This window comes from Aquarana catesbeiana, linkage group LG03 (genome assembly GCF_042186555.1).
Source record: "Aquarana catesbeiana isolate 2022-GZ linkage group LG03, ASM4218655v1, whole genome shotgun sequence".
Taxonomy (NCBI): domain Eukaryota; kingdom Metazoa; phylum Chordata; class Amphibia; order Anura; family Ranidae; genus Aquarana; species Aquarana catesbeiana.
The window spans coordinates 534,375,390-534,402,035 of NC_133326.1; the positions used below are offsets into that span (position 1 = coordinate 534,375,390).

At 43.4% G+C, this 26,646-nt stretch overlaps 1 protein-coding gene across 27 annotated transcripts in view; it reads right to left on the reverse strand.

Annotated features, from left to right (window-relative positions):
* Positions 1 to 26,646, reverse strand: part of EPS8 (EGFR pathway substrate 8, signaling adaptor) — a 131,230-nt gene that overhangs the window by 42,604 nt on the left and 61,980 nt on the right. For 18 of the 27 annotated variants that reach the window (XM_073621333.1, XM_073621332.1, XM_073621329.1 and 15 more), the window contains exons 2-8: positions 22,464 to 22,585; positions 21,522 to 21,593; positions 18,907 to 18,965; positions 9,320 to 9,387; positions 8,583 to 8,744; positions 7,177 to 7,326; positions 617 to 699 (exon numbers count right to left, since the gene is read on the reverse strand). In XM_073621333.1, coding sequence (XP_073477434.1) covers positions 617 to 699; positions 7,177 to 7,326; positions 8,583 to 8,744; positions 9,320 to 9,387; positions 18,907 to 18,965; positions 21,522 to 21,583 — 584 coding nt within the window. In that variant the 5' untranslated portion in view covers positions 21,584 to 21,593; positions 22,464 to 22,585. Of the gene's footprint in view, positions 1 to 616; positions 700 to 7,176; positions 7,327 to 8,582; positions 8,745 to 9,319; positions 9,388 to 16,855; positions 16,907 to 18,906; positions 18,966 to 21,521; positions 21,594 to 22,463; positions 22,586 to 26,646 lie in introns of those variants that run through there. The other 9 variants (XM_073621342.1, XM_073621338.1, XM_073621336.1 and 6 more) reach the window with 4 other exon arrangements.

The window sequence follows — 26,646 nt, forward strand, 5'->3', positions numbered from 1 at the left end:
TATATAGAGCCATTTTATATAATATGGAGCTGTTCCATGCCTAAGAAAATTGAAATCAGGCTTCCACTGGCAGTGGTTGGTCTGTAATCGTTAGGTGTGTCAGTGGTGGTACTTAGGTGGACTAAAAAGATGAAGAAAGCTTGACATGGGTGTTATCAATGTGTCATGTCATCACAGGCAGTTAAAAGCAGCAAGGGGTGAGGCAGTGGCACAAAGCCTCCTTATGCAGCCGTAAAGCACACAAGGAGTGGGGAGTTCACAAGAGCAGCAGGGAGAATAGTTCCTATGTGTATGAGGATTTACCTGAAGATTTAGCCCTTTAGGCACTGCCCCATTGTCTTCATAGAAGAAGGAGGTTGATATTTGGCTGCCCATATCAGAAAAAGAAAATCTATCTGGCAGCAAATATCAGCCACAGCAGGCTTCTGCCCAAGGTCCACAGAGGGTGCGGCAAGCTTTGCCATCGCAACATATCCAATACAGTAATTCAGAGTAAATGTTCTGATGCCTGTGTGTGGCTCTAAGAATACAGCCTGTACAGAGTTAACCATTAAAAGAATAAAAGACATGCATTAGGTTCCAGGAGTCAAGTTTAGGCTTATATCATGCTAATTACCTTAGTATGTCTGGCCGTGTCCTTGGTCTTCCTCCTCTGCTGTCATTCAGTGCACTGTCAATATCTTGTTGGATAAAAGAAGCCTGCAAAATTGAAATGTCACAATCAGACATGGTGTTATACAAGAGAAGTGAAGGGGATGCCAAGTAAAAGACAATATGGAGGAGGGCGAGGCATGCAGCACCGCACAAAGGAAACTAATAAACTGCAATCTCATGCATGACACAATGTGAAATTACTGCAGCACTATTATAATTTACAGCCACTATTCTACACAAAGCAGCAGGAAGGCCACTGGATGGATATCTGTACAGAATAAAATTATATATATATTATTTATTTTTTTTAGAACAAAATAATATTGTGTTTCCGGAGTTCAGCTGCGTCTATTCATATAGGTGTGGTCTTTGAATTACAACCATACTATCATCTACTGTATATCGGGTGCTGTGCTCTCTCACTTTGGTTGTCAATGATTTTAGCAAATTTCTGTTGTTTAGCCAAGTTACTAGGTTTTAGGTTTGACATTTTGGCGTTTAAAAACTTTTTGCATCACGTCTTGGCACTGGGTTCTTCCATTTGTCGGAAACTAACCTTATTGGAATACAAAGCATAAGAGGGAGATCTAGCCACACCTACTTAGGTTGAAACTAGACAAGGGCTCATATCAAGGCCAAGCAAAAAAGACAAAAAAAATCCAAAAAAACAATAAAATACATTTTCACAGGGAAAATATTCCTTCCTAAGCTCTATCAGGATAAAGCTCTGAATTCCTGCATGTAGGTGTATGAACAAGTAACTCAAAGTGACCCTGTCAGATAAGTACATTTGCTGAGAAAATCTGCTCCTGTCGAAAAGGAATGAGGTGGTGATGTTGAGCAGCAGAAGAAACCATTGGGTGACATGACAATCAATGGTTAACTCAATCCTCTTCACCAGAGCTGCATTTGGTGCAGCAGACACAGTATTTGCTTTCTTCTCTCTGCAGACACAAGGTTTCTTATCAGTTTTAAATTATGTGACAGGGTTGCTTTAAAGCCTTATTAAAGTGAAAAATAGGGACATTTGCTACCAATACTTTGCGGTGGGATTTGCGTCAACACAAAATAAATGGGCGTAAATCGCACTGCAAAGAATTACATGATTTATGATTGAACAGAAATGCAGTGCGATTCCTGTTCAAATCGCATGCGGTTTCCCCCCCATCGTTCGTGTGTGTGCGTGTGTAGAAAAGGGAAAAGAGCCATCTAGTGGGCAGTTTAAAAAATGTTAGAACTCACAATATATATCTGGCCACATGCAAGTGATGCACATCACTTTTGCTCTATACCCATGGGGTCCCAGGACTTCTCCTACAGCCCTGTGAGCACCTCCACCGGCAGGCAACAACACCTATGTACATTATTTTGCATGTGGCCAGATACGCACTGTGAGTTCTAGCATTTTTTTAAACTGCCCACTAGCTGGAGCTTTTCCCTTTCTATACACACGAGCGGTGGGGGAAATCGCATGCAATTCGGACAGGAATTGCACAGCATTCCTGTTCAAATCGCATGAGATTCTTTGCAGTGCGATTTGCGCCAATTTTTTTTGTATTGGAGCAAATCGTACCGCAAAGTATCGGTAATCACTTGACCGAAGGTATTGGTACTTGTACTCGCCGATTAAAAAAAAAAACAAAACTGTATCAGTACAACCCTAGTGAAAAATAATGCATTCGAAAAGAAAAAAAATGCTGCACAAATTGCATTAGCTGGAATTTGCTTGCTCAGAGTTCATCTAAAATGATTTGCCCATCGAAGACTAGCTTGTCCACAGGGTGCTTGATTTCACTGCAGGACAAACAGCGTTGTCACCAGGAGTAAAAAGCCTGAACTACTGGTTGGATTAATAGGAAATACAACTATGCTACAAGGCGGATTCAGAAAAACAAAAACCGCTGATAATGCTACTATCAGACTGCATCATTTATGCTATTTTCATTTATGCCTAGTGCTTTACTTTTGCAGGACAGTATCTGGCCCCTTTATGGAGCGATCCAACAATTCTTCGGGAAGGGGTTCATGCAGGATGCCATTCCATAGCTAATATGGAAACTGACATGGCATCCCACCAACAATTTTTCTCAAACATTAAAACAAAGTCTTTTCTCCCTGAAAATTCTTTCATTCTATACAGAAAGAAAAAAAAAAAAAAAAAGGACCAAATCACAAGGTGAATGTTCAAGCAATGCTCGATGTGAAAATCCCTCTGTGAATAGTACTGAATGGCACAACTGCTGGGTGCTCCATACCATCAATAGACAAGATTTTTTTTTTTTTTTTCATTTTGCTAAGGGCAAACTGTTTTGGAAATAAACGTCGTCATTAATTATGATACGGAAAAAAATACATATTTTTTTTTTTTTAGGGACAAACAAGATTATATTCTGCTGATATCAGCTATAATTGATTTTATTTTACTCATTTTCTATAAAGAATTTTTCTTTTTTATATGTATATAGATATTTTTTCCAGTTTGACCAGAAGTTTAAAAACTATGGATAGAAAATGCTCATTTTTTTTTTTTTGCTGTTTGGTATATTTATAACACTAGGCCTTATTCACGCCATGTGAATACGTGAGTGAATGTGAGACGTCCATACAAACGAAGAGAGAAAGCGGCACATCCAGTAATGAAAAATGTTGTTTATTGTAGAATCAAAAGACTAAAAAACATGACACACGAGGGATCCACAACGTTCAGCAGACGCGTTTCACACAAAGTGCATAATCATTGTGAGTGTTTCTGCACCTGTTTCTGCAAGGGCACAAAGAAAACAATTGTTCGCTATCCGCCCTGTTTTTCTGCGCAGATATCTGGAACACGTATGCAGTCTTCTGCACAGAAAAAAAAAACTCGCATGACTTCAACAATGTTGTGTGAACAGGGCACATAGAGCTCAATTGAAGGCCTCTTGAGCCCCCTAGGGAAAGAGAGCCTTGACTGATGGGGGCATGGCTAGGTGTGTGACAAGGGGAACGATTGGTTGGGACATGGGGATGGGATGGGCCTGAGCTCAGGAAATTGTGTGCCCCAGGGAATTCTGGGTCTTTCGGAAGAGTCGTTGGAAGAGCTGCCCACCCTCCCGCCCCTTTTTTCCTACGTTTGGTATGTCACAGCTTGCTGCAGTTTTCTTGACCTTGCCAGCAGTTAAAGTTGCTGTAATGGGCTATGCCCTTGATGGAAAATTGGAAATAGGCTGTCTGTCCAGCACTTATGGTAAGGACAGGCCCCACTTCCCTCTTTTGGTTAAGTGCTCACAGTACGACTGTGACTGGTACTGGTTAAATATGTTCACATGTTATGTGTTGGAATTTAATAAAGCTGTGGCCTTGCCCTTTCCAACCTAATGGTTGTAAGTGTCGTATTTAATGGAGTGAAGGGCAAGGGTGGTGGGGGATTTTATCCCTTGGTGTTACGTTAAGTGGGACCTAAGCCCATTGCGCCTCAGCAGTCATGTTTTCTCTGCACCCTTGCAGAGAATTTATGTTGCATATTTCTACGCAGAAAAAAAAAACCTCACGTGACAGCAGTGCTGTGCATAGGTCACAACTGTCCCTGATTTCGAGGGGCTGTCCCTGATTTGGAACAAAGTCCCTCTGTCAATCTTTCCTGCTTATTTGTCCCTCATTTTGGTCTGATCTATGAAGTTGTATAGAAAATGCACTTTTTATCTTTTAAAAAGTGTTTTCCTTTGCTAAACCTTTCATCCAATTTCTAGATTGCTGCATTTATAAATTTAAAAAGCCAGTACAAAGAAATAGTAGTGGTAAAAAAAAAAAAAAACACTTGTGGGTTTAACTAATAATTTTTTTTGTACAATTCTCCTTTATGGGTCCGGGAGGGGGGGGGGGGGGGAATAAGGGGTGGGGTGACCTATGCATAATTTTTTTTGCTAATAGGTATCCCTCATTATCATCTCAAAAAGTTGGAAGGTATGGTGTTATGGTGTGAACGGGCACATAAAAAACAATTGGTTTGTTTTTTGTGTCCTTGCAGAGACCTATGTTAGAAATACGCACATCTCTGCACATGGTGTAAACAAGTCTATGCAAGTCAAATCTATGAGTTTTTTTCCATTGCTTTTTATGCACATATGGTGTTAACGAGCCTAAACGGCATATTTAAAAATCTGGAAATGTTACATTCACCAAAACATTCACTGCAGGTGAAAATATATTGGGGTAATTTAAGTGTAAGATTAAAATGTTAAATAAAGATTAAAAAATAAATAAAAAAAATTATGGTAATTTAAAAACCATACACCTGAAATACATTTTTTTTATATAAATAAAGCTACTGCTTTAAAAATATACCCCTAAAATTATGTTTCTGGCACAAAACATGGCATAATTTTTTTTCCAATGAAATAAAGTTAGCATAGAAATGGTAAAAATAAATAAATCAGCAAGCCCCCCCCCCCCAAAAAAAAAGCTAAGGAGGGAAGGGGGAGGGGGCTTTAATTAGGAGTAGAAATTATGCCTTTCCCATTTTTTCACACACATTCTTAAGTGCTTATCATTTGCTTAAAAGTTATCTAAAGACCCTTCAAACCTACTTGTATAGATAGTGAGTGCAATAAAAAAGGTTCTCGACGATTAGTACTTGAACAAAATGCTTATGAAATCAGGTTGTTTTTAAGTAAAAATGCACAGTTTTGTTGCACACAAACAATAGATTCTCCAAATTTTCAACTAAAAAATAAAAGATGAGACTGTAAAAGTCATTAAGAAACACATCTAACCTCATATTTGTATTCCCTTCTGAAAACCAGAAACATTTACAAATAAAATTTGAATTAAGGGACATCAGTTTATAGTTAAAACTAAATGACGATCCAATAATTATTCTACTACCTCTGGTGTTTGTGTGGACATACCAATGCTGTGTAATAGGCATTTACATGAACAAAAAGGCATACTAACCACATGTATGTGTTTTACGCGTTTTTATTATAGGATTATTTATACCTTTTACTTTGTTTTTAGTCTTTATAAATATCAGAAAGTGGGTGGTAAAAAGTTCCCTATATTATAGTACAGTGGCAGTGACAGGTATTCTGTTCTCTGCCTGTTTGAGCGGATGCTGTTGCTGGGCGAATTCAGAGCTTCTAGGTTCACACAACACAGATAAAAATCAGGAAAACGGCAAGTAGCCAGTCTCCACCCACTTGTCCTCCCGTGTCCCCCTGCAGTGGTCCCAGGTGAGCACCAGCACCGTTAGTTAGGAGGGTTGAGGCACTTAGGCTGATATAGAAGTGATTGGGAGCCATGAGCTTATTTAATCATTTGATTGCTTGTTTTAGAAAGCACTTTTTTTCTCACCATTACAAGTCTTACACATATCTACGTCAGCCTTTCTCAACCTTTTCAGCACAGAGGAACCCTTGAAAAAACGATCTCGTCTCAGGGCACCCCTGCTAAAATTCCTACATCTACATCTCATGATACATTAACGTGATGATCAGTGGGAAGAATTCTTACACTTGTGGTCGCTGGGAAGAATTGCTCCCTTCTGGATAGCTAAAAAGATCAACGCTGTCAGTAGGAACTTATTTGGGAGGCAGAACTTGTTCATTTCTCAAGGAACCACTAGCAACCCTAGGGTACCATGGAACCCTGGTTGAGAAACCCTGAGCTACGTACTAAATCTACGTATACACTGACAGGGTACGCCCAGAGTATTCAAATTACTTTTTTTTTTTTTGCTTGCATCCAGTAGACCCTAGATCTTCAGCAGATTTACGTAAAGAAAGCCACACTAAAGGCATTTTTCTAGTACGGTCCTTTCTTGTTTTGGTAACTTTTAATAATAGGAAATAAACTTCATCCAACAAAAGAAGTCAAGTGTATGTCGGTACAAAAAAAAAAAAAAAAGTTTGAGTTTTAGATGAATTAGATCCTCTGTTGAGTTTTTACTGCTAGCCAAGATTTCTCCTTACTTCCCGATTGTTTTACGAGACAGTAAGGGCTCATGCAGACTGCAGCTCAAAAAAAAAAATCTGCTTTAACAGGCATTTGAGCATTCACACCAGTCTGATCAGTTGCATTGCTTTAAATGTGCATTATTGTGCATTGTTTATTTGAAAAGGCTTTATTCCAAGTAGAGAAAGAATCTTTCAATATATGTCCTCCATTGTCTACTCTTGGCCAACGTCACGGAGGTGAAGGCTGAGAATCCGTTCAGTGGAGAGCGAGTGGGGAAAGGGGTGGGATTCCTGCAGTGGATGGAGAAGGGAGAACATGCACTGGGAACAATAGGGCAATTTTATGCACTTGGGGGGGGGGGCAAAGGGGAGGGTGAGGTAAAAAAATTGTGCACTGTGGGAGAGAAAGGTGAATTCATGCATTGGGAAAGGATGGGTAGACATGCACTGGGTGGAGGAAGGTGAATTTGTGCACTGGGGTAGGCAGAAAAGCCACACAGAAGTGCAGCATACAGGTTACACACTGAGCAAGCCACCGCGTGTACACCAAGTTATGGGGATAACACAATGGCAAACAGCCACGAAGACCTACCTTTACCTCATCACACTGGAAGAGGTGCAGATCAGCTTTGCTCTGAGTTGGCTCTTTACAAATAAGGGCCAGAATGGAATCGTATCTGCAGGCCTTCATCACAGCCTTACAGTGCTGAATGGTGCTTGTAGGAAAGTTCTCTAATTCAGTCTGTGCAAAAACGAAATATCACATATTGTGCAAATCATCTGCCATGCCAACTGCTACAAAAATGAACAGGTCGACCATTACGCCAACTGTTATATTAATTGCCATGTCAACCACTATACCCACTGCACAACTAAACCCAGTGCTACATCAACTGCCAGGTTCACCACTATATCAATTGCCAGATCTATCACTACACCACCTGCTACATCAACCTCTACATGCACTAATATGCTCATTACTATATCAACTGCTACATCCACCCCTATGCCCAATAATGCATTAGCTGCGACACTGTCAACTGCCACTTTGCCAACCACTACATGAACAGCTACGTCCAGCACTATGCCTTGTGCTACATTATGTACAATGCCAACTGCTGCATAAACTAACAGGTCCACTACTGTGCCCGCTGCTACATTAACTGCTACTAGCACAGCTATGCATGCTATTGGAGAGAGAAGAATGCTGACAGGAAATGGCCCAGGTAAGGACTATCCCTCCATGTCACACAGGAAACATACAGTAACTGACCGCATCATATAACGAGAATATCTGGCAGGGAAGCGAGGGAATGGACCATTAACAGCAAGGAGTGTTCAGTATGAACGTTTCCCCAGCATGAAAGTCTCCATGGGTTTTGCTATATATTATTACAAGATATCTCTTTTGAGGCAGCTTGTTGTATTTCCTCACATGACCTGGCAAGGAGGAGGAGAGTGCCAGTCCCTCATTTCACTCTTTCAACATGCTGATCTGTATGGAATACCAATCATGTCTGAAATAAGATATGGTCAAGGACACTGTCCAGCAGCACAAGGTAAGGAAATATAATTTGGGCTAAAAACAAACAAAAACTATTTGCTAAGCAGTACAAATGGTTACAAATGTTCCCAGATAAGCCAAGTGTGATACAGTATATGCAGCTCAAGTTTAGCAGCAGCTCTCCCAGGAAACAAAGGGCGCCCTAAAAAAATACTGCCAATTAGTCCTTACCCAAACAAATGTAATTAAAGAAGCGCCCTCCCTGCGGATGACCCTCAATATGACAGCAGTTGGGTTACCCAAGAGCCACGAGGACAACATTAAAAGATGTAGCCTTGAGTTCAAGCTACATCAACTACCAGCAAGGTACTTTCTACAACATACTGTGGCCAGTCCACAATCAACCCAGACAGAAAATGACACAGAAAACGTGCTCCACAGTTAAATTAAAAAAAAAAAAAAAATTATGCAAGATGGCAACACAGGAGGATTACCTTTGATTCTATATCGGACAAACTAACACCTTTGTCATCAACGTGCAGATACATATCTTGGGTCCACACTTTCCCTTTGGCATCAAGTAACTTTAACTTCCGGATCCCATCGTCCACAGTTAGCATGGCGTCCTTCCGATCAATGGTGAAGGTGGTGAGGTGCTGCAGGACATTGTCAGCAGGATCACAACAGGAGATCGAGGCAGTATACCTCAGGACAAGGATAATATGGAAGGGAATATGGGGGAATTCTGTGATACTTTACAGGAAGGCTTCCAGGCCTCCTATTTCAAGTAAAATTAACAGAACTCAGAGAAGTCACCCTAAACAATCCAGCAAATCAATGTCATGTGCCTGTAGACATTTCACCATGTGATCAATGGATGGCTTCAGCTACGTATACAGCAACACAGAAATTAGCGTTAAACAGTAATGTTTTCTCTGCTACACTCATCATTTCCTATAACTAGGAGAACATTGAAGAAGTCATGGGACCTGGGTACATGCATATAGACAGCAAACTCTATCACACAATCTTTTACTAAAAATATTAAACAAACATTGGTGTGGGGACAGCCTTAATTGCCACTATTACCTTTATTAAACAGTGACTGGACATGGAAATAACCAATGGTTTCCTGGAACTTATTTTCCAGGAAAGAGGTTTTGTAGTTGCCCTACAAGACTTAAATTTACTTTATCATGCCAACTCAACAAAAGGTGTCATCAAAACATACCTCCACATGGTACTGGCTGGTCTCTGATATGATGCTGGCAGTGTCCCGAGCATAGTTTTTTCTTTGCTCTGTGAACAAAAAATAAAATTTATGACACAAATCAGAAAATGCACACCCATCATCTATCTACTGTTGGTGCACAACAGGAGAGGAGGTCCCGGACCCACCCCCTACCACATCAGGTGATTGTTCACAACAGTGAGTTAAATGCTATTGGTATTAGTTAGATGTGCATTTTGCATCTTCTAAGGTGGACCTGAGAAAGTAACTAACTGTCTGTAAGACCCACAATGCTATCCTAACACCGTGCCACACTTTAGGGGACACTTGAGAGCAAATTTGGGACTCAATTAGAGACAAATCAGGCTGCCTTTCTGTTCAGACGTGGTCAGGGGCAGGTTTCATTGTCAGACACATAATTAAAAAATGTTCAGAGTCCAGTTTAATTCTGTATTCTGACACATAATAAAGAAGTGGTTAGGGTCAGGTTTAATTCTGACACAGCAAGTGGTCAGGGTCAGGTTTTATTGCATGGCAATACTAGGTTAGAGAGCTGAGGGAAGAATTTATGACTCAAGTTGTAACTTTATAATAAATTTGTTGCACAATCTCTCTCTGGTCCTGTTTAGCACTGTCTTGCTGTCTGACATAATTAATAAATGACTCTCATTGTGTAATTCTCACACTCAACAAAGTTAATGAAGACAGACGCATTTACAGTATAGCACATCAGGAGAGACATGCGGCAATCAAACATGCAAAAGGTCACAGAAGTGATTTTCCAAACCATAAGGGGGTGGTTCTCCAGCCTGGACCCACCAGCCTAACCATAAGACTCAAAAACAAAAACATATACCTTTGAAACAACTAGATAGCAGAATGCAGTGGACCTACCACTACTGGAAGAGTGGTAATCAACATTCTTATATTCCATATTTATATTTTAGCATGTATAAATAGCTAAATATATATATTTATATATATTTATTACAGTGAAATATCCTTAAAAATGAAGTGCCATAGCTGGTCTAAGAAACAGGCAGCAATGAAATAACTGAGATCAGAACGAAAGAGAGAAAGAGACAGAGTGAGAGACAGACAGGAACACAAACACAGACTTGATATATTGGGAACCTGCAGATGTGTCTGTGTAAGTGTTTCATTATGGTTAGTGCATTGAATGTTTTCATTAGGGACAGCAGAAAACACTTCTCAAAAAATAAAAGGTCAGCTTTCCAGCCGAGTAGCTAAATACAGCACCAACACAGATACACACATCTCAGGCAACGGCAATGGCATTGGCAACAGCATCTCAGGCATTAATACTTTCAAATTTTCAACAGAGTGTAAGGTTTTTAGCTGTTTTCCCAAAGCATTTTTAACCACTTGCTGACATTTGTTGCTTACAAGTTAAAATCAGTATTTTTTGCTGGACAGTTACTTAGAACCCACAAACAATATATATATTTTTTAGCAGAGACCGTAGAGAATAAAATGGCGGTCATTTTTCATGGTTTAAAAAAATAAAATAAGATTAAAAAAAAACATAACATACAATTTGTGTATAATATGAAAGAGGATGTTACGCCGAGTAAATAGATACCCAACATGTTATGCTTTAAAACGACAGTACTGAAAAATCTCCTTTAAAAATTTCTACAGGTTACCAGTTTCGAGTTACAGAGGAGGTCGTTATTGCTCTCGCTCAGAGCAATAAAGACCCCAAATCTCTCCTCTACCCTTAAAAGCAAAAGTTAAAAAAAAAAAGGGCATAGAGTGGAGCGGTGGCCATCTAGCCATCACGCATCTCTTTGCAAAAACTTACTCTGTTACTCCCATTTTTGCCTTAAAAGTCCAAGGCGTAGGCTCTTGCTGCACTTGTTGCATATCCTTTCTTTCTATGTTTAGGATGTTGTCAGTCCCACACATTCAATTCCCATCAAACAGTTTTTCACTTCCTGTCTTGGTGTCACCAGAACAGGAAGTAAGGGAATCTTCCTGTGGGGACATAGCCAGAAATTGTTTCCTGTGGAGGACTGTGTTTACCTAAATGGGTACAGGGGGTACAGATGTTTTGTGCATCTCCATGCAAGCAGTCTCATTCGTGATTCATGTCTATTGGGGCGCAGTGGCTGCATGGACACAGGCGCTGTTCACAATCTGACATCCGTGTGAGTGTGCGTGCACAGACCCAAACTCATAATGTCTGTGTTTGTGGCCGAGCACCCACACGGATGTCAAATTGAGAGCAGCGGCTGTGTCTGTACAGCCACTGCGCCCCAATGGACATGAATGAGACTGCCTGCATGGGGACACACAAAACCTGTACATACTCATGCAGGTAAACAGTCCTCCACAGGTTACGCATTGATATGCTGCGTGTGAACCAGGCCTAGGGCCTCATTTAAACGGGTGGCTAGGCTGCACCACTGCATGCAAAAAATGCTACATCATTCATCTCATCATTCAGCACATGTCCTGCTAAAAGCAGCCGGCAGGATGCCATAGGTGAAGGAGTTCAGGCGGCCCTGGATGCCAGCACCGACCAGGGTGATCAGGAAGCCCGCTCTCAAAGACATCCTCCACGTAACCAGCTGCTTCTCCACCACGTGCTCCTTATCCTCCCTCGGGACCCCCGGCTCTGCACTGGGCTAGCAGGGGCTGAGAAGAGGCCGGGAGCACTTTCCTGGGCTGAGCATGCAGCAGGCATCCCAGAGCCTGCACACTCCTGCTGCCTGGACTTGCATTCCCATCTGAAGCTCCACTGATATCCTGCAGAGGTTGCCAGTTCAGAAAGATATTAGCGAGGATGGATAGAGAGATTGTGATATATATATATACACACACACACATACATACACACACACACACACACACACACACACACACACACACACACACACACACACATATATATATATATATATATATATATACACACACACACACATATATACACACACACAGTATATTGTCAAAAGTATTGACACTCTTTATGGACCTTGATTTGTGCACTCGTGGCAGTCACGTTGGAACAGGAAGGGGCCATCCCCAAACTGTTCCCACAAAGTTGGGAGCATGAAATTGTCCAAAATGTCTTGATATGCTGACCCCTTAAGAGTTCCATTCACTTGAACTAAGGGGCCAAGCCTGACCCCTGAAAAACAACCCCACACCATAATCCCCCTCCACTAAATGATTTGGACCAGTGCACAAAGCAAGGCCCATAAAGACATTGATGAGCGAGTTTGGGGTGGTAGAACTTGACTGGCCCGCACAGAGTCCTGACCCCAACTCGAAAGAACACCTTTGGGATGAATTGGAGTGGAGACTGCGAGTCAGACCTTCTCAACCAACATCAGTGCCTGACCTCACAAATGCACTTTTGGAAGAATGGTAAAACATTCCCATAGACACACTCCTAAACCTTGTGGACAGCCTTCCCAGAAAATTTGAAGCTGTTATAGCTGCAAAGGGTGGGCCAACTCAATATTGAACTAATATATATATATATATATATATATATATATATATATATATATATACACACATACATACATACATACACACGCACACATATGTGTTCTGACTGATCTAAGGAAGGGCGTGAACAAATCAGCCTGAAACGTAATCTTTGTCTGAACTGATTGTTATTCATTTGTTTGGAATGACTCTACTTGCTTTGTAATCTTTTTCCATTAAATCTGTAGAAAAAGATTACAAAGCAAGTAGTCATTCCAAACAAATGAATAACAACCATCAGTTCAGACAAAGATTACGTTTCAGGCTGATTTGTTCACGCCCTTCCTTAGATCAGTCAGAACATCTTTTTTTTTCTCAGAGAAAAGGTACAGGAACTCACCCTCTCTGTCCAACTCTCCGCCCCAACCATGCCCAAACTCCGCCCCAATCACACCCAAACCCCACCCCCAGCCACACCTTCCTTAGAGGAGAGATTTATAACAGCGCCAAAAAATTGTAAGTTAAGGCTTAGAACTGTGTATCACATAAGGAAAATTCCCCAAAATCCCTGCCAGCTCTCCTCCCATCACCAATCCCTCCCAGCTCTCTTCTCATCACAAATCCCCCCCAGCTTTCTTCTCATCACAAATCCCCCCCAGCTTTCCTCTCATCACAAATCCCCCCCAGCTCTCCGCTCATCACAAATCAACCCCCAGCTCTCCGCTCATCAGAAATCAACCCCCAGCTCTCCTCTCATCACAAATCCCCCAGCTCTCCTCTCATCACAAGTTCCCCCCAGCTCCCCTCTCTGCTGACCTCCTCCTCCACACACATACTTTCTCAGCTCACCTTTCATCACAGCAGGGTCCCCAGTGATCCCCCTCACAGCAGGGTCCCCAGTGATCCCCCTCACAGCAGGGTCCCCAGTGATCCCCCTCACAGCAGGGTCCCCAGTGATCCCCCTCACAGCAGGGTCCCCAGTGATCCCCCTCACAGCAGGGTCCCCAGTGATCCCCCTCACAGCAGGGTCCCCAGTGATCCCCCTCACAGGAGGGTCCCCAGTGATCCCCCTCACAGCAGGGTCCCAAGTGATCCCCCTCATAGCAGGGTCCCCAGTGATCCCCCTCACTGCAGGGTCCCCAGTGATCCCCCTCACAGCAGGGTCCCCAGTGATCCCCTTCATAGCAGGGTCCCCAGAAATCCTACTTACATTATGGTCCCAGTCTTCTTAGGGCAGCTACAGGACATACACCAGGAATCTCGGTCACTGAAACCAGGCAGGTTTGGAGGAGAAAGTTCCATTCTTCTCCTACAATGAAGGACCATGGACTGGGGGCAGGGCAAATACCTGATTGGTTGATGGGATGCCGGTGGTCCTACCAACCAGACACAAGCACTGACAAGGTGATCAGTGGCACGGGAGGTGGATGCTGTCACACAGCAGATTTGCACAGACAAGGGCGCTGTTGATTAGAAATCGGCCGCAGCAGCAGAGATAACGAGTGGGCATTTGTAAATGGGAGCCCCTAATCTACGCTGATGGTAGCAGAGGCGGAGTCAGGCACTGTGACAGCAGGGATTTGGTGAAACTTGCAATCTGGCGCCCCCCCCCTTCAGCCTCAAAAGACTCCGCCCAGGGCAAGTGCCTTGTACCGGCCCTGGGCTTCAGTATTATATGACAGGCTGGAGAGGAGAGGGCTGCCAGAGGTCCCGGAACGCAGTTCCATTGGCTATATCCAATGTACAAATCCTTTCTGGATTCTTCAGTGGATGGCAGAGAAGATAATATGACGCATCTTTCACTGAGAATTTCTATAGCTCAGGGCCAATACATTTCTGAGGGTTGGAAGATGTGAGGAGACATGAATATGTGTAACGAGAGCCCCAATCTTTCTTGGTTAAAGTAATTTTTTTTTTAATACCTTATTAATAAAGTAAGGAATTTACATACCAAGTCATACAGTGACTGTATACCATGCAGCATGACAACAACTGACAAAAACACGTGTATCCTGTCAGGTACCACATGCAAAGTAACCAACACAATTCCAATTTGAATATACTCTCTTGGGTAATTAAGGTGCAGTGTCTATCCCAGAACAGAAAATGGACAGAGTTATCAGCAAGGTCCTGAGCTTTCAGCTGTATGACAAAGAAGAAGGGGCTGACTTGCCCACAAGGGGAAAGAGGGATCCCCCCAGTGGGCCCTGAGTATGAGGTTAAAAAATGATGAAAAATGTACCAAGCGGGGTCTGCGTTTTGAAATCACAGACCCTTCTAGGTACTTTTACATCACTTTCAGCTGCAATCTGTAGCTGCAATTGTACTGTCAGTCAACAGTGATGCTGTGGGTGGCCCACACAGTAAGATACTACCACTGCCAGCCTGCTATACACTGTAATTGGAAACTCACTGAGCTGTCAATTACAGATCCTGCCATTCTGCACTGCTCCAGAATAGATCTATCTTTACCCAGCAGCACTACCCCAGTCTCCAGGCAGCATAGAGAGAACGATGGGTAGCGGCTTTGCCTCCAGTCCTCAGTCATGCCCCCCTCCAAACCCTCCTTTCTTCCATTTTTGCTACTGTGTAACCTGGGCAGGATTTTGGGAGAGAAGATCTTCAAGTGTGAAGCCTCAGAATGCAGCTATTCAGGTGGGACAGGTATGCCAGCTTAAAGAGACACTCATCCCCTTGCTCCTAGGCCAAGCTCAATACCAGATTCAGCTTTTTAAAAGGACCCGGTCACCACAAAATCATGGGCTATAAAAGAATAGCATGTATATATTTTACCATTCCTGTAGCCTCTGCAAAATTACTGCTTTGCAACCGCTGCCGATATTTCCACACTTTGCGGTAGTGCGCGGCAGTAGGAGCAGGTTTTTGACACAGTGATGCTTAAAGATACAAGCAATTGGACTCCATAAAAGAACAACTCTGCATCACATGTCCCTGTTCTAAGGGTCGTACTCCACAACAGACAGCATTCCTCATACAAAGAACACAGCAATCTCACTGCAGTCACATGCAAAAAACAAACAAAAAAAAAAAAAAAAACAAATTAAAAAAAAAAAAAAAAATACAACATATATAAAGAAAAAAAAAAAAACACACCCTCTACCTAAGCAAAGCCCAACATTAAGATAGAAATCAATGTGACCAAAAGAGGTTACCTCCAGTATAGCCCCTCTTCGTCATAAGATACATCTATTGTAGAATATTCTCCAGAGTCACTATATACTTCTTTTACAACCCCTCACTGTCAAGACCTATATCCATTCCATTATAACCCCCTCTAGTGTCACAATATGATTAAAAATAAATAAATAAAAAACCCTTTTTTCTCTATATATTACATTCATTGTAATACTACCTCTGACACTGTATGCTATATCCAGAGTTAAAGTATAACTAAAGGCATAACTTTTTTTAGTTTTGGATAGAGTGGAGATGGATTAGAACACCTGTCAGTTTTTATTGCTGTTTGTGCCCCCATTAGGGACATTCACCCTCTCTATTTGTCCCGTTTACCATTATCATCAAAAGTGAAAGTAAAAAGAAGAAACATTTTGGGTTGTCCCCAGAAAAGTAATAGAGGGGAAATCCTCCAATGGGCACATTAGTTCTGGTGGCCTGAAGGTCCCCAAGAGATTCCCTTAATTAGCAGCGCTTTTGGGCTAAAAATAGCGCCTGAAAAACGCCTCCCCTGCAGTGTAAGAGCCCGAGTGCTTTTACACTGGGGCGGTGCGCTTGCAGGACGTTAGAAAAAGTCCTGCAAGCAGCATCTTTGAGGTGGTGAGGGAGTGGTGTATACCTCCACTGCCCCTACCACTGAAATCAATGGGCACCGCTGCTGAAGTGCCTGCAAAGAACTTCAGCAGCGCAGCTTTGCGGAAGCTTTTAACCCTTTATTCTGCCGCTAGGGGAGGTTAAAAGCACCCCGTTAGCTAAAATTAGCGGCGCTTTACCACCAACGCCCCCCGCCCCAGTGTGAAAGTAGCCTAACCAATGAGTACCATTAATAAATACACAGACGTGGTCACAGCACACGCATTGCAAGACTAAATCTTCTACCTTTCTTCTTTTGTTTGGATGAAGATCGGAAAAAATAAATTCCATCTCCTCCTATTGAGAAAAGCCATAAAATACACAATGATAATACAACCAACTCGACTGTCTGAGCCAGGGAAAAATAGGATAATTTGGGGAAGTACGTGGGGATGCCATAAGTGGTATGGCTACAAGAAGTCACAACCCCACATCATTTTTTATGCTATACTGACACAGGAAGGCTCCCCACATCATCTTTTATGCTATACTGACACAGGAAGGTTCCCCACATCATCTTCTATGCTATACTGACACAGGAAGGCTCCCCACATCATCTTTTATGCTATACTGACACAGGAAGGATCCCCACATCATCTTTTATGCTATACTGACAAGGGAAGGCTCCCACATCATCTTTTATGCTATACTGACAAGGGAAGGCTCCCACATCATCTTTTATGCTATACTGACACAGGAAGGCTCCCCACATCATCTTTTATGCTATACTGACAAGGTAAGGCTCCCCACATCATCTTTTATGCTATACTGACAAGGTAAGGCTCCCCACATCATCTGCAATACTGACACAGGAAGGCTCCCCACATCATCTTGTATGCTATACTGACACAGGAAGGATCCCCACATCATCTTTTATGCTATACTGACACAGGAAGGCTCCCCACAACACCTTTTATGCTATACTGACAAGGTAAGGCTCCCCACATCATCTTTTATGCTATACTGACATGGGAAAGTTCCCCACATTTCATTATGTGATTGCCAAATGTGGGCGCTCTCTGATGTTCTGGATTAACACAGGGTCAACTACCAAATATCTTCATAATTTGTTCAATTTACTTCCATAACACAAAACACACAGACTGATAACAATGAACAGACTCATTAGGGTGGATAGGGTTCATACTACTCTACCCATTTCCAGGGAAAGGTGCCTGGTGGCGGAGTGCAGCAGAGGGGTGTACTGACAGCCACTGAGCAGACGTTCGGACTGTATAACTAATAATGTTCTTATATTCTACAGGAACTGAATTATAAAGTGGATTAGCAGGTAGAGGTTTCTTCACTTCCAAGCCTCTGCTGACCTACATACAGTACTGTACAAATGTTTTAGGCAGGTGTGAAGAAATGCTGTAAAGAATGCTTTAAAAAAAATATAGAGGCAGATACTTATTCATCATGCCACACCATCAGGGAGGTGTGCGAATGGCCCCCAAATTTATTCTGCAGCAGGACAATGACCACAAACATACAGCCAATGTCATTAGGAATGATCTTCAGCAAAAAGAAGGAAAAGGAGACCTGGAAGTGATGGTTTGGTCCCCACAGAGCCCTGATCAGCAACATCGAGTCTGTTTGGGATTACATGACGAGACAGAGGGATTTGAGAAGATCTGTGGTTAGTTCTCCAAGACGTTAGGAACAACCTACTCTCCTAGTTCCTTCAAAAACTGTGTGCATGTGTACCTAGAAGAATGGATGCTGGTTTGAAGGCAAAGGGTGAGCACACCAAATATTGATTTGATTTAGGTTTCTCTTCTGTACATTTACAGTAAGTTCCCTACATACGAACGTTCAACTTGTGAACTTTCAAAGAAGTGAACATGTGTTTGCATGTTCAATCATGTAAAGCTAGGTACACACACTCAGTTTTTCCACTCAACCCAGCGGGCTGAATGAAAAAAAACCTGACAGATCACCGAAGCAACACAAGCAATGTTGGTGCAGCGACCGCCCCTGCGTGCTATTGTTTTCTGACAGGGTGACTGCCCCTGCCAGAACACAATGATCAGCGTTCACAGCCATTGTCCACAAGGGCTGATCTTTGTTGGACTTGTGAGTAAGTTAGACTTACAAACGTGCTCCCGGAACTGAACTCATTCGTAAGTAGGGGACTTACTGTACTTTCCATTTTGTTAACTGATAAAAATAAACTGAACTATTAACACTTCTATTTCTGAAAGCATTTTTCACACCTGCTAAAAACATTTGCACAGTACTCTCTAGGAAGGACCAGGAAGGTTTACAGTCATTAGGCCACCGAAGCAACACCTTACCATAAAGACTCTTCGCATTTGTTCTTTTCTCCGACTTCACTGATGCAACATCGGAATTACTGTAAGGAAAAGGAAGAATGGATGACTATAGTCTATAGGACAATTGCAAGGTGACACTAGAGAATTGGGTGGCAGTCTATAGGGAGAGTTCAATGTGACAAAGGGATGTGGGGTGACAGTCTAAAGAGTAAGGGGAAACATTAGTGTAAAGGTTGACTATAGTCTATAGCAGTGGTTCTCAACCTGGGGGTCGGATGGCGATTTGCCAGGGGTCACCGAATCCTGGGTTGTTCCTGAAGCCTGCACAGCTCTCCCAGCCTTTTCGCAGCCACCCAGCAGGGCTGTCCCTGAAGCCCACGGCCGCCCACTCAGCCTCTTCACGGCTGCCCATTCAGTTCACGGCATGGCTGGGGGGCAGAGATTAGAGGTCAGCTGACTGGTGAGGAATGTGAAGTGGGAGGGGCTGGAGGAGATCCTATCTTCTGATTTCAGCATAGGTGTCACTGCTGCGAGACACCAAAGAGCTGGAGACACAGTGAGTAACACTACCTGTGATTATAGTTGCCACTGCCCTGCACTGCCACTCATCCCAACTCCCCGCCAGAACTGCCACTCATCCCACCCCCCACCAGCACTGCCACTCATCGCACCCCCCCACCAACACTGCCACTCATCCCAACTCCCCGCCAGCACTGCCACTCATCCCAACTCCCCGCCAGCACTGCCACTCATCCCAGCTCCCCGCCAGAACTGCCACTCATCCCAGCTCCCCGCCAGAACTGCCACTCATCCCAGCTCCCCGCCAGAACTGCCACTCATCCCAGCTCCCCGCCAGAACTGCCACTCATCCCAGCTCCCCGCCAGAACTGCCACTCATCCCAGCTCCCCGCCAGAACTGCCACTCATCCCAGCTCCCCGCCAGAACTGCCACTCATCCCAGCTCCCCGCCAGAACTGCCACTCATCCCAGCTCCCCGCCAGAACTGCCACTCATCCCAGCTCCCCGCCAGAACTGCCACTCATCCCAGCTCCCCGCCAGAACTGCCACTCATCCCAGCTCCCCGCCAGAACTGCCACTCATCCCAGCTCCCCGCCAGAACTGCCACTCATCCCAGCTCCCCGCCAGAACTGCCACTCATCCCAGCTCCCCGCCAGAACTGCCACTCATCCCAGCTCCCCGCCAGAACTGCCACTCATCCCAGCTCCCCGCCAGAACTGCCACTCATCCCAGCTCCCCGCCAGAACTGCCACTCATCCCAGCTCCCCGCCAGAACTGCCACTCATCCCAGCTCCCCGCCAGAACTGCCACTCATCCCAGCTCCCCGCCAGAACTGCCACTCATCCCAGCTCCCCGCCAGAACTGCCACTCATCCCAGCTCCCCGCCAGAACTGCCACTCATCCCAGCTCCCCGCCAGAACTGCCACTCATCCCAGCTCCCCGCCAGAACTGCCACTCATCCCAGCTCCCCGCCAGAACTGCCACTCATCCCAGCTCCCCGCCAGAACTGCCACTCATCCCAGCTCCCTGCCAGAACTGTCACTCATCCCAGCTCCCCGCCAGAACTGCCACTCATCCCAGCTCCCCGCCAGAACTGCCACTCATCCCAGCTCCCCGCCAGCACTGCCACTCATCCCAACTCTCCACCAGCACTGCCACTCATCCCAACTCTCCACCAGCACTGCCACTCATCCCAACTCTCCACCAGCACTGCCACTCATCCCAACTCTCCACCAGCACTGCCACTCATCCCAACTCTCCACCAGCACTGCCACTCATCCCAACTCTCCACCAGCACTGCCACTCATCCCAACTCCCAACCAGCACTGCCACTCATCCCAACTCCCCGTCAGCACTGACACTCATCCAATTCCCCACCTGCACTGCCATTCATCCCAACTCCCCGTCAGCACTGACACTGATCCAATTCCCTCCATCCCCCACCAAGGAGTAAGAGAAGGAATAAAAATAGAGAATACATGGAAGAGAGAGGAAAAGAGGGGGAGGAACAAAGAAAAAGGGAGAGAAAGAATAAGATAACAAGAAAGACGGCTAGAGAGAAGTATGGGGGGGGGGACAAGAAATTAGAGAGAGAGAGAGAGAGATAGAGAGAGATAAAAAAGGGAAAGAAAGGAGAACAAAGAGAAAGAGTGGTACATCCTAAAATGTACGGGGTTTTAATACTGTGCGAGTGGAAGGGACTCAGGGAGCACTAATTGTCCATGGGTTAGGGGCGCAAATTACTTGTCTTGCCTTGGGTGCTGAGAACCCACGCTACAAAAGGTTGAGAACCACTGGTCTATAGGGTGACCTCAGAGTACAGAAGTACAAGGTGAAAGTAGAAAAAAGAGTGACATTCTATGGGGTGAGTACAGAATAGACTGTGTATAGAGTGGGCACAGAGCGACAGAAAAATACAGACCCACAGTCTACAAGGTTAGTGCAGGGAGACACCAGAATATGGGGTGACCATATATTGTACAGGGTGAGTAGAGATTGATGGGCTACAGAGTGAGAGGAAGGCATTGTGCAGTTCAGAGGGGTACTTCAACCATTTTTGGGTGTCACAGTTAACTACAGGAATCATCAGTCCGACTGTAAAAGTTAAGGAAGTTTACCTAAAGTCTGCAGAATTACTTCCAAAGCCTCCTCGATAATAATTGGATAAATGGCCGTTCATCCTGCAATATCTATAAGACAAATCCTGGGTTAACTTCTGTGAACCGCTGCTACACACAGACAAAAGAAAGGGAATTTGGGACTTTAAATGGGGTAGTTGACTCGTATAGGTAAATATGTGAGATCAAGTTTTATTAATCGAGTAAAATTGTAAATGCATAGCAATAATACAACTCATGTGGAAGAGTCAATTGATAAATGGTATCATATTTGTACATATGGATATTGATAATAACATCATATTCATAAATATATACATAATCAGCACATAGCAACGATGATTAACATTGTTGATTCATGTATCAATTGGCAGCATGATTTAGGGTTCAATGGGTTTAAAATAATGAATTGTATATCTAGATATAAATCCTAATGGGGCACATAGCTACATCCTAAGAGCCCGACGCTTTTCTGTGTAAAAACTTCTTCAGGGGCGGATGCTATAGGATATCTATAAAAAATAAAATATAGTAATGCTTAAACCTAATATTGGGATAAGTACAACAGGACAAGATGATACACACATGTAGACACAACAACATATGTGACCTCCCAGAGCTTTAGATGCAGTATATGTATGACCTGGAGCTATACATATGGATGTGGCCATGATCTCTATATATACACAGGATACATTTTAGAAATGGGCATGTCGGAGTTGTTGCTCTACATTATAATCTCAGGTGAGGTGCAAAACTCCTGAGAGACAGGAAATGAGATGTGTTTCCAGCAGAAGTCCCAGGATACAGTGCAGAGGTCGGGACCACTGTGTATAGGTAGAAAAAAAAACATTAGAGACCCAGGGAGGGTCTCTTTGGAATTAGAAGTTGTATTGGTGGAGATTATGGTTTTGCAGGCATAGATTGATTGGAAATGCTCACACACAGTCTGATGTTCCAATGGAATGGCAGAATTATTTTTCCCCTGCGTCAGGACAGTCTTATGGCTCCCATGTCTTTCCCTTTCGCATCAGTCAGCAGATAAGTCGCCACTTACAGGCACTCTGTGAAGAGAGGAATACAAAACCATTATTATAAATACAGGATTTATATAACACCAATAGCAGCACTTTACAAAATAAAGAGACTACAGTTAAACTCTACGCCTCAAAACAAGAAAGCCGGGAGAGCCCTGCTATGGAGAGCTCATAATCTAAAAGGCAAGTGATACAAAAAGGTAATAACTGTGTGGGGATGAGCTGATGGAGAAAGTAAAATGTAGTTGTTAGGCTGAGGCAGAGGCAGGACAAGCTTCCTAAACCACTTCAGCCCCGGAAGGATTTACCCCCTTCCTGACCAGAGCACTTTTTACAATTTGGCACTGCGTCGCTTTAACTGCTAATTGCACGGTCATGCAATGCTGTACCCAAACGAAATTTGCGTCCTTTTGTTCCCACAAATAGAACTTTCTTTTGATAGTATTTGATCACCTCTGCGATTTTTATTTTTTGCGCTATAAACGGAAAAAGACAGTAAATTTTGAAAAAAAAATGATATTTTCTACTTTTTGTTATAAAAAAAATCCAATAAACTGAATTTTAGTCATACATTTAGTCCAAAATGTATTCAGCCACATGTCTTTGGTAAAAAAAATGTCAATAAGCGTATATTTACTGGTTTGCGCAAAAGTTATAGCGTCTACAAACTAGGGTACATTTTCTGGAATTTACACAGCTTTTAGTTTATGACTGCCGATCTCATTTCTTGAGGTGCTAAAATGGCAGGGCAGTACAACCCCCCCCCCCCCCAAAATGACCCCATTTTGGAAAGTGGACACCCCAAGGAAATTGCTGAGAGGCATGTTGAGCCCATTGAATATTAATTTTTTTTGTCTCAAGTGATTGAATAATGACAAAAAAAAAAAATTACAAAAAGTTGTCACTAAATGATATATTGCTCACACAGGCCATGGGCATATGTGGAATTGCACCCCAAAATACATTTAGCTGCTTCTCCTGAGTACGGGGATACCACATGTGTGGGACTTTTTGGGAGCCTAGCCGTGTACAGGACCCCGAAAACCAAGCACCGCCTTCAGGATTTCTAAGGGCGTAAATTTTTGATTTCACTCCTCACTACCTATCACAGTTTTGAAGGCCATAAAATGCCAGGACAGTTCAACCCCCCCCCCCCCCCCAAATGACCCCATTTTGGAAAGCAGACACCCCAAGCTATTTGCTGAGAGGCATGTTGAGTCTATGGAATATTTTATATTTTGCCACAAGTTGCGGGAAAATTACAAACTTTTTTTTTTTTTTGTGCACAAAGTTGTCACTAAATGATATATTGCTCAAACATGCCATGGGAATATGTGGAATTACACCCCAAAATACATTCTTCTGCTTCTCCTGAGTATGGGGATACCACGCGTGGGACTTTTTGGGAGCCTAGCTGCGCACGGGGCCACGAAAACCAATCACCGCCTTCAGGATTTCTAAGGGCGTAAATTTTTGATTTCACTCCTCACTACCTATCACAGTTTCGAAGGCCATAAAATGCCAAGATAGCACAAACCCCCCCCCCCCCCAAATGACCCCATTTTAGAAAGTAGACACCCCAAGCTATTTGCTGAGAGGCATGGTGAGTATTTTGCAGCTCTCATTTGTTTTTGAAAATGAAGAAAGAAAAGAAAAAATGTATTTTTTTTTTCTTTTTTCAATTTTCAAAACTTCATGACAAAAAGCGAGGTCTGCAAAATACTCACCATACCTCTCAGCAAATAGCTTGGGGTGTCTACTTTCCAAAATAGGGTCATTTGGGGGGGGGGGGGGGTTGTGCCATCTGGGCATTCCATGGCCTCCGAAACTGTGATAGGCAGTGAGGAGTGAAATCAAAAATTTACACCCTTAGAAAGCCTGAAGGCGGTGCTTGGTTTTTGGGGTCCCGTATGCGGCTAGGCTCCCAAAAAGTCTCACACATGTGGTATCCCCATACTCAGGAGAAGCAACAGAATGTATTTTGGGGTGTAATTTCACATATTTTCATGGCATGTTTGAGCAATATATCATTTAGTGACAACTTTGTGCAAAAAAAAAATTGTCTTTTTCTCGCAACTTGTGTCACAATATAAAATATTCCATGGACTCGACATGCCTCTCAGCAAATAGCTTGGGGTGTCTACTTTCCAAAATGGGGTCATTTGGGGGGGTTTGAACTGTCCTGGCATTTTATGCACAACATTTAGAAACTTATGTCACACATCACCCACTCTTCTAACCACTTGAAGACAAAGCCCTTTCTGACACTTTGTTTACATGAAAACATTATTTTTTTTTTGTAAGAAAATTACTTTGAACCCCCAAACATTATATATTTTTTTTAAAGCAAAGGCCCTACAGATTAAAATGGTGGGTGTTTCATTTTTTTTTTCACACAGTATTTGCGCAGCGATTTTTCAAACGCATTTTTGGGGAAAATACAATTTTTTTAAATTTTAATGCACTAAAACACACTATATTGCCCAAATGTTTGATGAAATAAAAAAGATGATCTTAGGCCGAGTACATGGATACCAAACATGACATGCTTTAAAATAGCGCACAAATGTGCAGTGGTGACAAACTACATACATTTTTAAAAGCCTTTAAAAGCCTTTACAGGTTACCAATTTAGATTTACAGAGGAGGTCTACTGCTAAAATTACTGCCCTCGATCTGACCTTCGCGGTGATACCTCACATGCATGGTGCAATTTCTGTTTACATTTGACGCCAGACCAACGCTTGCGTTCGCCTTTGCGCAAGAGCAGGGGGGGACAGGGGTGCTTTTTTTTTTTTCTTTATTTTTTTTTTGCTTTTTTATCTTATTTTTAAACTGTTCCTTTCATTTTTTTTTTTTTTTTTTTTTTTTTTTATCATTTTTATTGTTATGTCAGGGAATGTAAATATCCCCTATGATAGCAATAGGTAGTGACAGGTACTCTTTTTTGAAAAAAAATGGGGTCTATTAGACCCTAGATCTCTCCTCTGCCCTCAAAGCATCTGACCACACCAAGATCAGTGTGAAAAAATGCTACGTCTACGTCCCACGCTGTTAGCCGTATGAGATAGCGGTGATTTGGTCTGTTCGCGAGGCACCGAGGAGGGGGTGAGAACTGAGGGGCTGACGCCTGCACACCTCGAGTCCGCCGTGACCGTATCCCTGTATTGTGTGATCAAGTTACACCGATTTTTGCTGTGTTGGATTTTGTAAAAAGTGAGTGAACAATTGAAGAGTGGTAGTGTTTTAATAAAGCGGTTTTACTGGTTTACACTATTGGAGCACTTTATAATTTTACATGTGGAGTGTTTCCCATACACATTATTGGAGATCGGGCTGATCATCATACCCTATATCTGTGTGGTATAAAAGCGATTTAGCCTTGCACGCAAGTGCGGGCGTGTGGAGTCGGTGAGTGCGTTTCTTAAGGGAGTGGGTGCACTGAACACTCTGGTGTGGTGGAAGACATTAAGAAGACACTTACAATCAATTATTTCCCATTATATCCACGTATGATTATATGGACATTTTTTTGATTTAATCACCTTAAAATTACATGGTGCTTTAATTGTTTAACCACTTCAACACCGGCCCATAGTCAAATGATGGCCACAGATGGGATCTCCCATCCTGGGTGGCCGTCATATGACGTCCTGGGCTTTCTGGCCGTCTAGGGGGTGCGCGCGCGCGCGCACACCCGCCGCGTTGCTCGGGACCCGGTGCGTGTGCCCGGCGGCCGCGATGTCTGCCGGGCACCCGCGATTGCCCGTTAACCAAGCAGGACTGTGGATCTGTGTGTGTAAACACACAGATCCACGTCCTGTCAGGTGAGAGGAGACCGATCTGTGTTCCCAGTACAGAGGAACACTGATCGGTCTCCTCCCCTTGTGAGTCCCCACCCCCTACAGTTAGAATCACTCCCCTGGGAAACACATTTAACCCCTTGTGCCCCCCTAGTGGTTAACCCCTTCCCTGCCTGTCACATTTATACAGTAATCAATGCAATTTTATAGCATTGATCGCTGTATAAATGTGAATGGTCCCAAAAATGTGTCAAAAGTGCCTGATGTGTCCGCCATAATGTCGCA